Source organism: Arabidopsis lyrata (assembly GCF_000004255.2).
Source record: "Arabidopsis lyrata subsp. lyrata unplaced genomic scaffold ARALYscaffold_5, whole genome shotgun sequence".
In the NCBI taxonomy this organism is placed as follows: domain Eukaryota; kingdom Viridiplantae; phylum Streptophyta; class Magnoliopsida; order Brassicales; family Brassicaceae; genus Arabidopsis; species Arabidopsis lyrata.
The window spans coordinates 15612749-15627321 of NW_003302551.1; the positions used below are offsets into that span (position 1 = coordinate 15612749).

The window sequence follows — 14573 nt, forward strand, 5'->3', positions numbered from 1 at the left end:
ATACTCTTACGTTTGCGTCTTTTGATCCGTGGATTAGCAATTGTGCATCAATATAGTTACGGCCTCTTGTCGAATCCGGTAAACCAAAAAAAATAAAAAACGTACTCTACAATAAACTTACAACACTGTTAAGAAATTAAATGTCCTTTTTGTTTTTACCTTAACTTTGAAAATTTCTGACATATGTAGAGACTTTTTCTGATATGATAAATGTTCATGTTGGAAGTCCTATTTTGAGTATCATCATTTTTTTTTTACGTCTCCTATCTTTCCTTCAATTAATAAAGCCCACAACTTGGTAATATTGTACAGTTAAAACCCAATTATTATTGGGCTTCCAAAGAAGGCCCATCTAAAGTCTTATCTTCCCGACTTCTTCATCTTCCATTGCCTCGTTGCGAGTTTGCGACTAATACAGTAATTAGATGACTAATTATGCAATAATGACTAATTAATCGAACCTACTCTGTCTTTCTCTCTCTCTCTCTTGCATCTCCCATAAACTATCTTCAAAGATTGAATTTTGAAGATCTTCTTTTTGTCTTCTTTCGCGATTCCTTCACAGTCTCTTTCTTCTTCTCCAATCCCAATGTTTGCTTGAGAGAAAGAAAGTCAAACCATGGGCGTTTGTTGCCCTTTCCTTCAACCCTGGGATCGAGCTCGTGATCAATTTCTCATCAACCTTCCTTGTCTCTCCGATCCTGGTACCAAATTTCCTCTCTTTTAACCCTAATTCTATCTCACGATCCGTGTTTCATTAGATTCTTCTGATTCACTAACTAATTGCTGTTTTCTTCATCTACCAGTTCGAAGATCTTCTCTGCTTTTGAAATTAGCACTAGTGGTTCTCCACCTAGTCTTTATCGGCTTTCTCTTCCTTTTCGATGCAGATTTTATTGAGAAGACTAAACGAGATCCATGGTAATTACTCATCTCTCTCACTCTGACTAATTCAATCACTGTGTCCTTCTAGAACAAGCTGAATGTGATTCTTTCTCTAACAGGTACATGGGCTGTTATTTGTTGCTGTTTTCTGCCACTCTTCTGCAGTATTTTGTAACTTCTGGCTCTTCACCTGGGTATATCTAACTATCTATTGCCTAAATTGTGTGTTCGTTTTGATTCTGCAGCTAAATAAAAATGGGTACTTGATCTTCTTTTTGCTTCTTTTGTTGTCTTTTAGGTATGTTGTTGATGCAATGAGGGATGTTTGCGAGACTAGTGCAATGTATAGAAACCCACTTGCCTGCTCAATGTAAGAATTGTTCTTTCCTTCTTCTAGTGGCAAAACTCTATCAAGTGTGATGGAACAAGTGTGATGGAACAAGTGTGATAGGGGAGGGATAGGAAAGTAAGAATCTTTTGATCGTTTGGTTAGTGAGAGAGCCTTTTGGAATTTAGATATAGGAGGGTTAGGAGAGCTTTACAACATTTTTCCAAGGTAGTTAGGTGTTCTCGATTGTAATTCAGTGATCAGATATACAGTTTGGTTATTTGATTCTTATCAAACTGATGGAAGTGAATTCTACATAACTGTGTCTCACTGTTGTGTTTATACTTTTGTTATTATTTAAGCGAAGACAACATGCTTCCAGAAAAAGTGAGAGCGTTGTTGTTAATGTGGAAGGAGGATCAGCCTCATGTCCTAGAAGGGCTCCAACGCCCTGGGGGAAGTTGGTTCTGGACTTGTACCCTCCAGGGACATCTATAAGGTACATATAAACTTCAATCAAGGCTTTCTATTGTGTGAATCCTGACGAATCAGCTTACAACTTGTAATTGTTAGTAGAAAGGAGTGTTCTGAATTGTTCCGTTTATGACTTGCAGAAATTTGACATGCGGCTATTGTCATGTGGAGCAGGTAACATTTGAAATCTTGTATGATTCAAATCGCCACTGTAGTTGTTCGTTCAGCTTGTTTTTTCCCCTCTCTAAATCTTTCTCTCGAAACATGTAATGCTTTGCAGCCTCCACGAACCAAACATTGTCATGATTGTGATCGATGTGTTCTTCAGTTTGATCATCACTGTGTTTGGTTAGGAACATGTATAGGCCAGAAAAACCATTGTAAATTCTGGTAAGCCTGCAAAAGCTGAAGTCGTACAGTTTAATTGTCCAATAACTCGGTACTGTTATGCATCAGACTTTTTTGTTTTTCAGACCCCAGTAACGCGTTTTGTGATACCAGGTGGTACATCTGTGAAGAGACAACTCTATGCATCTGGACGCTCATCATGTATGTTGACTACCTGAGTGACGTAGCAAAGCCTTGGTATGATAATTTCTCATCTTCTCGTGTATTGGCCAATTTATTCGCAGGCCCTTTAGCAGCTCCAACTTGTTAAAAACATGAATTTCTAATGGTAATGTGAACAGGTGGAAGAATGCAATTATCATACTACTGCTTGTCATATTGGCGATCTCTTTGATTTTTGTGCTGCTTCTATTGATTTTTCACAGGTGGGTCTTCACATTTTGTGTTATTTTTCACAATCTCATATTTTCTTTTTTTTATCTTACTGCTTCTGTTTCTATTTGAAACTGATTTCTTGCAGCTATCTAATTCTGACAAATCAAAGCACTTACGAACTTGTGAGACGAAGACGTATTCCATACATGAGGTATTCAACCCGTTTTCTATAACCTCGAAATAATATCTCAGGTTTGTTTGCTTGAAACTAAAGCTGTTGGGTTTACAGGAATATTCCGGAACGAGTGCACCCTTTTAGCAGAGGAATTCGGAGGAACCTATACAACGTCTGTTGCGGAAATTATAATCTAGACTCACTCCCCACTGCGTTTGAACTTGAGGATAGATCAAGACCCTACACTTGCATCGATATGTTGAAATGTCGCTGCTGCTAAGTTTTCATTTATAGTTTTATACAAAATTACCTCCATTGTTTCAGTGTCCAAAATCTATGAAGGTAACATGTTTCCTCTAAAATTTGGATGATGTTGTATACATACATGGAATAATTAATGAGTTAATTATATATGCAAAGAGAGTATGTTCAATAGAGAAACTCTAGCTTGGATCATACGCCTGTACAATCTTTCGAGCGACTCCTCCAGATCTTCAACAGCTACATCTACGTGATCCAAGTTGGTGATCATAGACTTGATGCGATCCTTTTTTATCTCTTCTGCCATGCTGAATCTTCGCAGTTCTTCGTCCATCATATGGAATTCGTTTCTGTGTCCAGTCCGAACTTGACCACTTGTACTAGTAACGTTCTTGATCACCAGTTTGGTGACCAAGGCCCATTTGGAAGGCCTAGGCTTGGGAACAGCTGTGGATAGGGACAACAAGACTGTCCTAAAGGAATGACATGTTTGGGAACAAACTTGTTGGAGCAGTGTGATCAAGGGATGAGTGGACTCGGAGGAGGAAAGGCCGGTTTGTTTGAGCAACAAGAGTAGCTTAGCAATGTCCTTATGAACCGCTTTCCTAGAGCGGATAAAGGCTTTGACGTGACAGCGTATGGTAGAATCTCCACTGTGTCTCCTCCGTCTGAAAGCAGAACGGAGGTCGCGGAGGCAGTCCTTGATGCGGCAAGTGATGTCTCTAAGCTTGGAGCACAAGTCAAGGTGTACAAGAGAGAGATCAAGAAGGTGGGTGAAGAAAGAGTGATGAGGTAGTAGTAGTGAAGAAGGTGAGTCGTTGAAGAGATGAGAGACAGAGTCGTATAGATGTGAGAGAAGCAATAGACTATTGTTATCATCTGCAGGAAGCTGATTCAGGACTTGCTGAATCTGGTTGAGACCATGTGGGTGTAACCGAGCTGGTAAGCTACAAGACCGGATGTGATAAGAAGCAGCCATTGATGATGAGAGTTTGTTTAGATGGAGAGAGAGCTTTAGCTAAAGGTGAAGTTGAATATGAATATATATAGAGGGAGGTAGCTTTTTTTTGGTAAGAATATAGAGGGAGCTAGCTAGAGAGAGGTCAAATGAAATAGGATTTTTTGGGTTGTGAAAGTAAAAGCCACGTGAAGGGGATAATGTTCTTTGTTCCATCAAAGCCCACCACTTCATCATGTTCTTTTTTATGCCTCCTCTCACTTAATTATGATCTCGACATATGTCATTAGAGTTCGCTCAATATGTACCTAATTTGCTGCTAGCAAATATCATGTTTTTGTTTTCTTAATCCTTTCTTGAAGCAAACAATAATTTGATGTACGTACCCACTTAATTAGATCTTAAATTAGGCAAAGAAGAATCAAAACAAAGATATTTTGTCAAGCCCTTCCTCAACTTTAATTTGGGTATTGATAATTAAACACCGTCATGCATGGATATGAATGGTTCTAATTACTTAATTAGTGAGCATATCTTTCTCTCATATTTGTGTGATCAAATGAAGATTTAGCATCATCTAAACACCGAAAATAATTGAACAGAAAATGATTGATCTCATGATATAAGAGAAGATGGTGGTTGGATCATAATACTAAATATGGGACCGTGTGCACGAGTGTCTTGTTGAAAACTTCCAGAGAAAACGATCAAATAGTAATTAATAATCAAATCAATCACAATCGCACCGCTTTCCTTTTCTTAACTAATATGAATTCATGAACTTGACTAGTCTCTATCAGAATACAGCCTGCAACTACATCTCTCATCTCTAATTAGATTACATAGTCCAATATCCTTTTTTTTTTTTTTTTTTTTTTTTTGAGCAAACATAGTCCAATATCTAACTAGCAAAATATCTACCCTAACTATTAGGCTTTCGATAATAAATATCTTCTCGTGCTTTGGATTTGTAACTTTTTCCTTTTTTGATTTTCTTAGATATGTAACTTAATTGGTGTACAAGAAGATATTTTAATTGAGATATTTTATTCAATGACATTCCCATGCATGTATGAAAAGTTTAAACACCAACTTGTTTTTACGTACTGTATAAAACCAAACTCTCTCGACACTCTCCAACCAACTTTTTTTCCTTTAAATATTTAACCAATCCAAGCAAAAAAATATGTAGAAGAGGTTGAAACTATATATATAGAAAAAGGCTCGTATATATATATATTATAAGTTCTTTATTCATTTGAAGTAACATCGATCGGGGTTTTGGAAACCGACAACCCTAAGGTTTAGGTATTGCGAGTTAACGACGATAGACGAGAAAAAAGTTGGGCCATGTGAAGTCACGTTACTCTTGGAATGGACTCTCAATTACGTAAAAATAGCAAACTATTAACATTACACTTGTTTCTCATTATTGTTTGTTTGGGTTTTTGTCATTTTGTGTAATTATTGTGCCACCCAATTGCCATAATTAGTGAGCCATTGCTCCCATCACCTCACCTCTCTATTGCCGCCTCCATTACCTTCTATCCCTCTCTAGTCTCTAGTGTCTTCCTTTCTTCTTCTCTCACTTCAATAAAATATCATGATATTGTTGTAGAGAATTAAAAAGGTATGAAGAAGCCTTATGCTTTTGTTTCATGCTCCTATGTTTTCTCTATGTATTTGAGTGATACAAAAGGAAACCAAACTTTTGATATATGACCATTCTTTTCTTACTAGGAAATGTGATTCAAAGCCATGCATTCCAAATTTTGTACCTCCATTTTCTAATAAACGGAGGTTACACAGACTACCGTTTTGTATTTATAATACTGATTTTTAATTGAAATTGATGAGTTTTAATTAATCCTATTCGATTTCTTAGTTGGAGAACAAAACTTATAAAATGATATAAAACGACATCTATAGTTAAACATATTTTTGTATTGAAATGTGTTAGTTGCTTAATTTTTTTTTATATTGTTTTTAACTTATACATGCATCTTTTTAGTTGAAAACAATAATGCATGCAAAACCAGGCTGCAAAAGTTGATTGATTTATGATATTGTAATAAAAAAACTTGTTAGTTATTTACTTATTTAGATTTATTTTGTCTTATATAATTACTTAATAGTAGTTGATACTTGATAGTACAATATAAAATTGAAATAGGGTCGGCCTCATAGCAACCTTGAACAGTTGGCTGTATCAATGTGTGGGGACAAGAGGAATCAAAGATCCACTCCTCTCTCTCCTTTTTAATTATTCATTAAGAAAAATAACAATTTACTAAATCAGTGGATCATCCGAAATTAAAGATCTTGATGATAATGACGACTTTATCATTGGTGGCATCAAAACTTAATTATAAAAATAATAATGTGCACGAGGGATATGGGACTTTTACCAATGGTAGACTGACATGTAAGAGTACGGACACAAATCTTACAAATTAGTTCTTATTGTACCTTTCCATAACTTTGCTCTGTTGAGATAAGTTTCTTGGGTATATATTAAGAAGTGTTTGATTAAATTTGCTGATTTATAATTCCAGTGAATCCATTAAATTCTTACAAGAATCAGTATCTATTACTATATATGTTTTGTGTACAATTAGAGACTAACTAAACTAAGAGTGTGTTGTAAGAATGTTGAGCAAATAAACTCTATATTGGACAAGAGACTTGAAAAGAGAATCAAGTGCAGCCTCAAGTTCCTCTGTTCTTTCCTCTAATCTCTCTAACATCTTCTTCATTTCCTTGGAGTTATCCCCATCTGAACGTAGAACCACATCAACATTCTGCAACTCGCTCATTATCGACGACGACGATCGGTGACCACCACTGATCAGCTTGGAGACGAATTTGAGAGAACATGTCTTTGTCTTTACGGTCGATGTTGTCGACAGGAACATGAAAAGAGAGCGGAAGATAGAGACGGCTAAGTCGGTGGTCTCAGATCCTTCTAACTTCTTGAGGCCAAGAAGAAGCTTGTTAGTCTCTTTCTTGATCTTTTTCCTGAAGGAAAAGTACTCTTTGATCTGAACTTCCATGGATTTATCCTTTCTCCTAAGCGCAGACTGAAGATTGAGGAGATGCTCTCTGAGTGTTAGGATTAGGTTTCTCGCTGCGTCGCAAGAGTCTAGTAACGTGGCGGACACGTCAAGAGAATGTTCAGCTTGAGCTGTGGGAAGAGAGTGATTGAGTTGGTGAAGGGAATGGTAAAGCTCAGAGAGGTTGAGTAATGAGGCTTGAAGAGATTGTGAATCAGATGAGTTTTGGAAAAGATGAATCTGAGAGAGAGCAGCTTGAAACTTAGCAGAAGGATGGTGGATTCTTGATGGAAGACTTATAGATCTAATGGGCATTTGAAGTTTGGTTTCAGGGAATGCCATGTTTCTTGATTCTGCTGAAGAAAAGAAAGAAGAGAAGTTGGGTATATATATGGAGACGTGAAGGCATGTGCAGGAAACACATGGGATATTAGGGCATATTTGTTAAATATTAACAGTGATTGTTTAGTGAAGCCACGATGCACATGGAGGTGGTGAAGGAAGCTTTGAATGCTCTGTTTTATGCTCTGTTTTGAACGTGAAACCAATTTTAGAGGACCATAGATAGATAGAGCCATAACTACTTGTTGCCTTTGTGATTCCCATTTCAGTAGCCGGAGAGAGTGGGCTTGTCAGATGAAAGAGACATGGAAACATTTGTCGCAGACCATTTTCAGATTTCAACTCTTTCTTGTTTCATCCAATTGTCATATTTCTCTTATTATCTATCTATTCACCATTGGTTCCCGAGACGGTCGTGAAGGGGAAAAATATGTCACAGCTCACAACACTACCAAAGATGTTACACAACAAATATTGTTTTGCATTTTCAATGCAATAATCAAAGTGAATTCCAGCTCACCAAAAAAAAATCAAAGTGAATTCCAAGTTCATTCATATAAACTGCTTTTTATTATTTAAAATAAATAGAGAAAATGCAGAGAGTTACTTGGAAAAGAATTATTGTATTAACAGACAATTTTCAATTGTTGTCTTAATTTGTATTATAAAAAAATTATAGAATGACACTAATTTTAAAATTGGGAAAATATTATATTAAGACTAATCCTAAATAAGGATTATATACAACTGTACCTACTTTAATTAATGTTGAATAGAATTTAGGAGGGCGGTTCAATGTTTTGTGCCCTAATAATAGACGTTGTATTATAAGTTTTGATTGAGTGCTCCAAGGCTGTCATTGGAATCATGATCATCAATTAGAAAACATTGTTGAGTGAGAGGGACAAACTTATGAATTAAGATATTAGCCTTGTCTCCGTTACAAGAGATATGCTTATATGATAAAATTTGTTTATTAAGAAAGAAGGGATCATTGTGGATCGCATGTATAGGATATAGTGCAAAATCACGGGACGATGTAATGTACGGGGAATCTTAAAAGTGGTACGTTTCAGACAGAAGATCTTCATGGAATTTGATACATTGAACCTCGTCTCAAAGAGTTAATTCACTCGTCTTTATCTGTCAGAGCCCAAAGTTAAAACTCAATTGAAATGTATTCACAAAATATAGTTATAGGCAACAAACTTAGACTATCAATATGAACCACATACTTTGGTCGGGTCAAGAAGTAGTGGAAAAGAGACAATGGTGTTTTTGTTAAAAAAAACAAGATGGTAGCGATTCTTGCTCTCCCGAGAGTCACAAATCGGATTTCTTTTGTACGAGAAAAGAGGTGAGTATATATGAAAATACCTACTTAGACTAGTATACCGGGTTAGCCACTTATCTAAATTGGTCACACGGATCCGAAAGAATCACGAAGAGGAAGACGTAGCAACATTATCAAACTTATATCATGTAGAAAATTTCCAAAATAGGATTTTATAACTATAAGCTACTTTAATGTTGATTAGAATTTAGGATCAACGTTTTGTCCCCTGATTCATTCACCATATACATTTTAGTATAATTTTTTCTTTAATTCGATTGAGTGCTTCAAGGCTCCCATTGGATTCATATTCATTATCAATTGGAAGCATTGTTGAGTTAGAGAGACAAGATTAAGAATCAAGATCATGGCTTGTCCCCGTTAAAAATGACTATATGATAAGTTTATTTAGAAAAAAAAAAAAAAAATTCATGTACGGGGAATCTTAGAAGTGGTACGTTTCAGACAAAAGATCTTCATAAAATTGGATACATTGAACCTCTCATCTCAACGTCAATCTACTACACATTCAATAATAACAAAAACTAGATTTTAACCCGCGGTATACCGCGGGGCTATATTTTCTTAAAAAAATCAAAATGTAATTTGTTTGATAGATTATTTTGATTGTTAATTTTAGGATTTCACCCGTGGTATACTATCTTTTATAAATATCAACCCAAACCCGTCCCATCATATTACCCGTCCCGTGAAATTAAATATCATTTAGTTATTTTTCTTTTTAATAATACTTTTATTTAAAAGCTATATAATTCAAGTCAATTTAAAAATTTCTTTTAAATGGTTCCCATAAGATATATATACATATATATTAAATTTGTATAGAGTTGAAATAATATTAATATTACAAACTTTTTATATAATTTAAATATTATAAATATTTTTAAAAATATGCAATATATATTTTTTGTTATTGAATAAGAGGATATTATGTGTAAGAAATGTAGAAAATAAGAGTTTAATATTTTTATGAGAAATTGTTAAAAATGCCCCTTTTTCAATACCCCTTTTCAAAAATGCCCCCTTTGAGAGTCCATTTTTAAGTTTGCCCTCTTTTAATTTTTAATGACCATTTTACCCTTATTTGAAACAAAATTAGGTCCACAAAATACAAAATATTTTTTGGGAGGAAAAGTGATCTCCCAATTTTCCCGCCAAAACACTTGTAAAAAACCTTTAAAATACCTTGTAAAATTTTCCCGTAAAATTTTTTCCCGCCAAAAAAATGTCTTTTGCGGATAAGTGATAAGCGGGAAAAGTGATTATGCGAATTTTTTTGGCGGGAAAATTTTTGGCGGGAAAAATTTACAAGGTATTTTAAAGGTTTTACGAAGTATTTACAAGTGTTTTGTAAGGTTTTACAATGTATTTTAAAAGGTTTTACAAGGTACTTATAAAGTTTTATAAGGAATTTATAACTTGTAAAAAACTTGTAAAACCTTATAAAAAACTTGTAAAATCTTATAACTTGTAAAACCTTATAAAATAGCTTGTAAAATCTTATAATATCTTATAAATACCTTATAAATACGTTGTAAAACCTTTTAAAATACATTGTAAAACCTTATAAATACCTTGTAAAAAACCTTTAAAATACCTTGTAAATTTTTCCCGCCAAAAATTTTCCCGCCAAAAATTTAACGCCAAAAAAATTACGGAATCACTTTTCCCGCAAAAAAAATTTTTTGGCGGGAAAATTTTTTGGCGGGAAAAAATTTTACGGGAAAAATTTACAAGGTATTTTAAAGGTTTTTTACAAGTGTTTTGGCGGGAAAAATTGAGGGATCACTTTTCCCGCCAAAAAATATTTTGTATTTTGTGGATCTAATTTTGTTATATTTGTGATATCTTTTATTAAAAGAAGGGTAATTTAGTCATTTTGTACATAAAAAGGGGTATTTTTAAAAATGGACAGCCAAAGGGGGCATTTTTGAAAAGGGGTATTGAAAAAGGGGCATTTTTGTGAGTCTCCCTATTTTTATTATGGAGTCGCAAGAAAAATCTTTTATTTCTATACATGTTATTCGTTTATTAATAATAAAAGAAAACAAATCCTTTAAATTAGATATTAACTAAAATAAACGCATCATAATTACTTATTAAGTAACAACCAATAAATTTCACCAAAAAATAGGTAACAACGAATAAATTCTAAACGCAGTAATTAAAGAATGAGATATTAAAAAAAAATATCAAATAAGATATAAGAATCTTAAAATAATTGAATATCTAAATAATTTAATTGTTAGTGTCGATTTTAATGCCTTCATTAATGTGGATTTTTTTTTTTACAGAGAAATATTTCCTAAAGATTATCACATTAATGACTCAGAAAATTAAGGAAGATATGAATTTATGATTCTCGAAATCGTGTTGGTAATATCTTTAATTAATATTTTTCAAATTTAAATAATTAATGCCAATGGTATTCATCCGTAAATACATTCCAACTCCAGGATTTATTTGCTAAAAGTCATAAAAAAAAATGTATATATAGATAACGTTAAAAACTGGGCCTGATAATGTAGGCCCATATTACTCATTGTTTAATTAATACTTAAAGGAAAACTAGTCCATGCAATAAATACTGGGCCTAATAAAATACAATTAAAGCCCATAAGATCAGACTATCGAATGGTGGTTATTAGTTACGTAACGTGGTACGATTGATCTACAAGTGTATATCATCAATCAAACGTCTCTATCTCTTGAATATACTACCAATTTTCAGTGTTCACCATATTTTTTCCACAAACCCAATCTTTCTAGAATGGCTATGTTCTTCTCCACTCGTTTGCTCTTCTTCTCCATCATCATCCCTTTACTCATCTCTATCACTCTCTACCAACTGATCGACTCATTCGACCCAGCTCCACTTCCCCCTGACTCACTCTTCTCCTCTCCAACTTCAATCCCGCCACTTCTCAACGACAAATTCCTCACCGGAGCTGAGTTTATCGGCGTCGGTCTTCTCAATAACCCCGAAGATATCGCTTACCATAAGGAGTCTGGTCTTATCTACACTGGTTGTGTTGATGGATGGGTGAAACGAGTCAGTGTTCACGACTCAGCTAATGACTCAGTCGTCGAGGATTGGGTCAACACCGGTGGAAGACCTCTCGGTATCGCTTTCGGAATCCACGGCGAAGTCATTGTCGCAGACGCGGACAAGGTTTGGTTCGTGAATCGAATGATGATGAAAATCTTAGCTTAGGTTTGATATTTTGTTGGTGTGTGTGTAGGGATTGTTGAATATAAGTGGTGACGGGAAGAAGACGGAACTGTTGACGGATGAAGCAGAAGGCGTTAGATTGAAGCTGACGGATGCAGTTACCGTTGCAGATAACGGCGTTTTGTATTTCACTGATGCTTCTTATAAATACGATATCCATCAATTTATCTTTGATTTCTTGGAAGGCAAACCACATGGACGTCTCATAAGCTTTGATCCCACCACACGTGTCACACGTGTACTCCTCAGAGACCTTTACTTCGCTAATGGCATATCCATATCCCCTGATCAAACCCATCTCGTCTTCTGCGAAACGGTCAGGTATATATGTGGATTGAATTCGTTAAGTTTCTAACTCATCAAAATCAATTGGTAATTATGAGCTAATTGATTGATATCTTTTGTATATTATTTACTTTAGGAGAAGATGTAGTAAGTATTATATAAGTGAGGAGCGTGTAGAGGTATTGATTCAAGGCTTGCCGGGTTTTCCAGATAACATTCGATACGACGGAGATGGACATTACTGGATTGCATTGATTTCGGTATTTATACATATCTTTTCTTTAAAGTTTACCTTTTACGATGATGAGATTTTGTATCATCATCTTTTTGATCAATGAGTTGTGAAACAGGAAGTAACAACGCCGTGGAAGCTCTCGATGAAATACCCTTTCTTGAGGAAACTCATATCAATGGCGGCTAAGTATGGCGTGGAATTATTGTTTATGAAGAATGCAGGCGTTTTGCAAGTGGATTTGGATGGTAATCCCATCGCATTGTACCATGATCATCCATTCTCTCACATAACAAGCGGAGTCAAGATTGGGAACCATCTCTATTGTGGAAGCCTCTTGCATTCCTACATTACTAGACTCGATCTCTTGAAATATCCTGCACAAAAGAAGCTTTAAAACATCAAGTTTACACGAATAAAGGAACTTTTACAATTTAGGACTATTCATCACAACATTATGAGCAAAAAGAAAATAGTTAAAAAGCCATACATTATTGGGCCTACTAGGAATATAGCTAAAGCCCGCGAGATTCGACTGTTGAAACTTTACTACGCAACAAAAAAAAAAAAAAAAAAAAGGGTCAAAATGTCAACAACGAACGATTTCATCATCAAATCAATCACTCTAAATTTGGAAGTGCTAACAAATTTTCCAGAGACATAATCCTTCTCCGATGCCTATATTCTTCTCTTCTCGTTTTCTCTTCTTCTCCACCATCGTCCCCTTCCTCGTCTCTATCGCTCTCTACAAACTCGACACCTTTGACCCAGCTCCAGTTCCTTCCGATGCATACGCCTCCTCTACTACTTCCATCCCGCCGCTTGTCAACGAGAAATCACTCACCGGAGCTGAGTTTATCGGCGTCGGTCTTCTCGATAAACCTGAGGATATCGCCTACCATCAAGACTCCAATCTCATCTATACTGGCTGCATAGATGGATGGGTGAAACGAGTCACTGTCCATGACTCAGCTAATGACTCAGTCGTTGAGGATTGGGTCAATACCGGAGGTAGACCGCTCGGAATCGCCTTCGGAATTCACGGCGAAGTGATTGTCGCAGACGCATACAAGGTTAGCTTCGTGAACTCTTTAGAAATCGAATTTTGAAAATCTCCATCTTAGGTTGATTTTGTGTTTGTGTGTGTAAGGGACTGTTGAACATAAGTGGTGACGGGAAGAAGACGGAATTATTGACGGACGAAGCGGAAGGCGTTAGATTTAAGTTGACTGATGTAGTCGCCGTTTCAGATAACGGCGTTTTGTATTTCACTGATGCTTCTTATAAATACACTCTACATCAAGTCAAATTAGACATTTTGGAAGGTAAACCACACGGTCGTCTCATGAGCTTTGATCCCACCACTAAAGTGACACGTGTCCTCCTCAGAGATCTCTACTTCGCTAATGGCGTCTCCATGTCTCCTGATCAAACCCATCTCATCTTCTGTGAAACTCCCATGTATGTGCATTGATAATATGTTGGATTTTATAAGTTTCGCACTCAAAACCAATCGGCAATTAATGAGTTCATTCATATGTATATACTTTATCTAGGAGAAGATGCAGCAAGTATTACATTAGTGAGGAGCGTGTAGAGGTATTTATTCAAGGCTTACCAGGTTATCCAGATAATATTCGGTATGACGGAGATGGACATTACTGGATCGCTATGGTTTCGGTATTTATACCATTTGAAATCTTTTCTTTAAAGTCTATGACTATACATGAGCTATTGTATCATCATTTTTTTTTGCTCATGGTATTGTGAAAACAGGGAGCAACAAATTTGTGGAGGCTATCGATGAAATACCCTTTCTTGAGGAAACTCACAGGCATGGCGGCTAAGTATGGCGTGGAACTTATGTTTATGAAGAATGCAGGCGTTTTGCAGGTTGATTTGGATGGGAATCCCATCGCATACTACTATGATCAGAGACTCTCTCACATAACCACCGGTGTTAAGATTGGGAACTATCTCTATTGTGGAAATATCTTGCATTCACACATTATCCGACTAGATCTTTTGAAATATCCTGCACAGCAGAAGAAGAAGCTTTGAAACATCAAAGTTTATACAAGTACGGAATTTTTCCTTTTTAGGAGTATTCACTGTCACAAAATGTAGACTCATTGTCCCTTAGAATGAATGAATGAATGAATGATGTCTCTCTCAGGATATTTAATTAGTAGCCTGAAACAATTAACCATACAAGGTGTCAGATACACAATAACTAACAAAGGTTAGAGCATGATCTTTTATATATTAATG

At 35.6% G+C, this 14573-nt stretch overlaps 5 protein-coding genes across 5 annotated transcripts; 3 read left to right on the top strand and 2 right to left on the bottom strand.

Annotated features, from left to right (window-relative positions):
- The first annotated feature begins 456 nt into the window (after positions 1–456).
- Positions 457–3026, top strand: LOC9313872 (protein S-acyltransferase 10). Its single transcript, XM_002876038.2, has 11 exons — positions 457–704; positions 807–921; positions 1005–1079; positions 1184–1255; positions 1581–1712; positions 1828–1861; positions 1968–2077; positions 2189–2272; positions 2377–2460; positions 2556–2621; positions 2700–3026. The coding sequence occupies exons 1-11, from the start codon at positions 620–622 to the stop codon at positions 2863–2865; spliced, it is 1023 nt and encodes a 340-aa protein (XP_002876084.1). The 5' UTR covers positions 457–619; the 3' UTR covers positions 2866–3026.
- LOC9312153 lies at positions 2843–4994 on the bottom strand. Its single transcript, XM_002877758.2, has one exon. The coding sequence runs from the start codon at positions 3823–3825 to the stop codon at positions 2992–2994; it is 834 nt and encodes a 277-aa protein (XP_002877804.1). The 5' UTR covers positions 3826–4994; the 3' UTR covers positions 2843–2991.
- A 1354-nt stretch (positions 4995–6348) lies between these two features.
- On the bottom strand, positions 6349–7732 carry LOC9313873. The gene is given in 2 exon segments (XM_021026022.1): positions 6349–7225; positions 7228–7732. Coding segments are annotated over 2 exon segments (999 nt in total). The 5' UTR covers positions 7436–7732; the 3' UTR covers positions 6349–6434.
- A 3534-nt stretch (positions 7733–11266) lies between these two features.
- On the top strand, positions 11267–12745 carry LOC9313874 (protein STRICTOSIDINE SYNTHASE-LIKE 4). Its single transcript, XM_021024421.1, has 4 exons — positions 11267–11725; positions 11796–12106; positions 12207–12330; positions 12421–12745. The coding sequence occupies exons 1-4, from the start codon at positions 11324–11326 to the stop codon at positions 12697–12699; spliced, it is 1116 nt and encodes a 371-aa protein (XP_020880080.1). The 5' UTR covers positions 11267–11323; the 3' UTR covers positions 12700–12745.
- An 87-nt stretch (positions 12746–12832) lies between these two features.
- LOC9312154 (protein STRICTOSIDINE SYNTHASE-LIKE 5) lies at positions 12833–14482 on the top strand. Its single transcript, XM_002876040.2, has 4 exons — positions 12833–13375; positions 13453–13763; positions 13859–13982; positions 14079–14482. The coding sequence occupies exons 1-4, from the start codon at positions 12977–12979 to the stop codon at positions 14361–14363; spliced, it is 1119 nt and encodes a 372-aa protein (XP_002876086.1). The 5' UTR covers positions 12833–12976; the 3' UTR covers positions 14364–14482.
- The last annotated feature ends 91 nt before the right edge of the window (positions 14483–14573 follow it).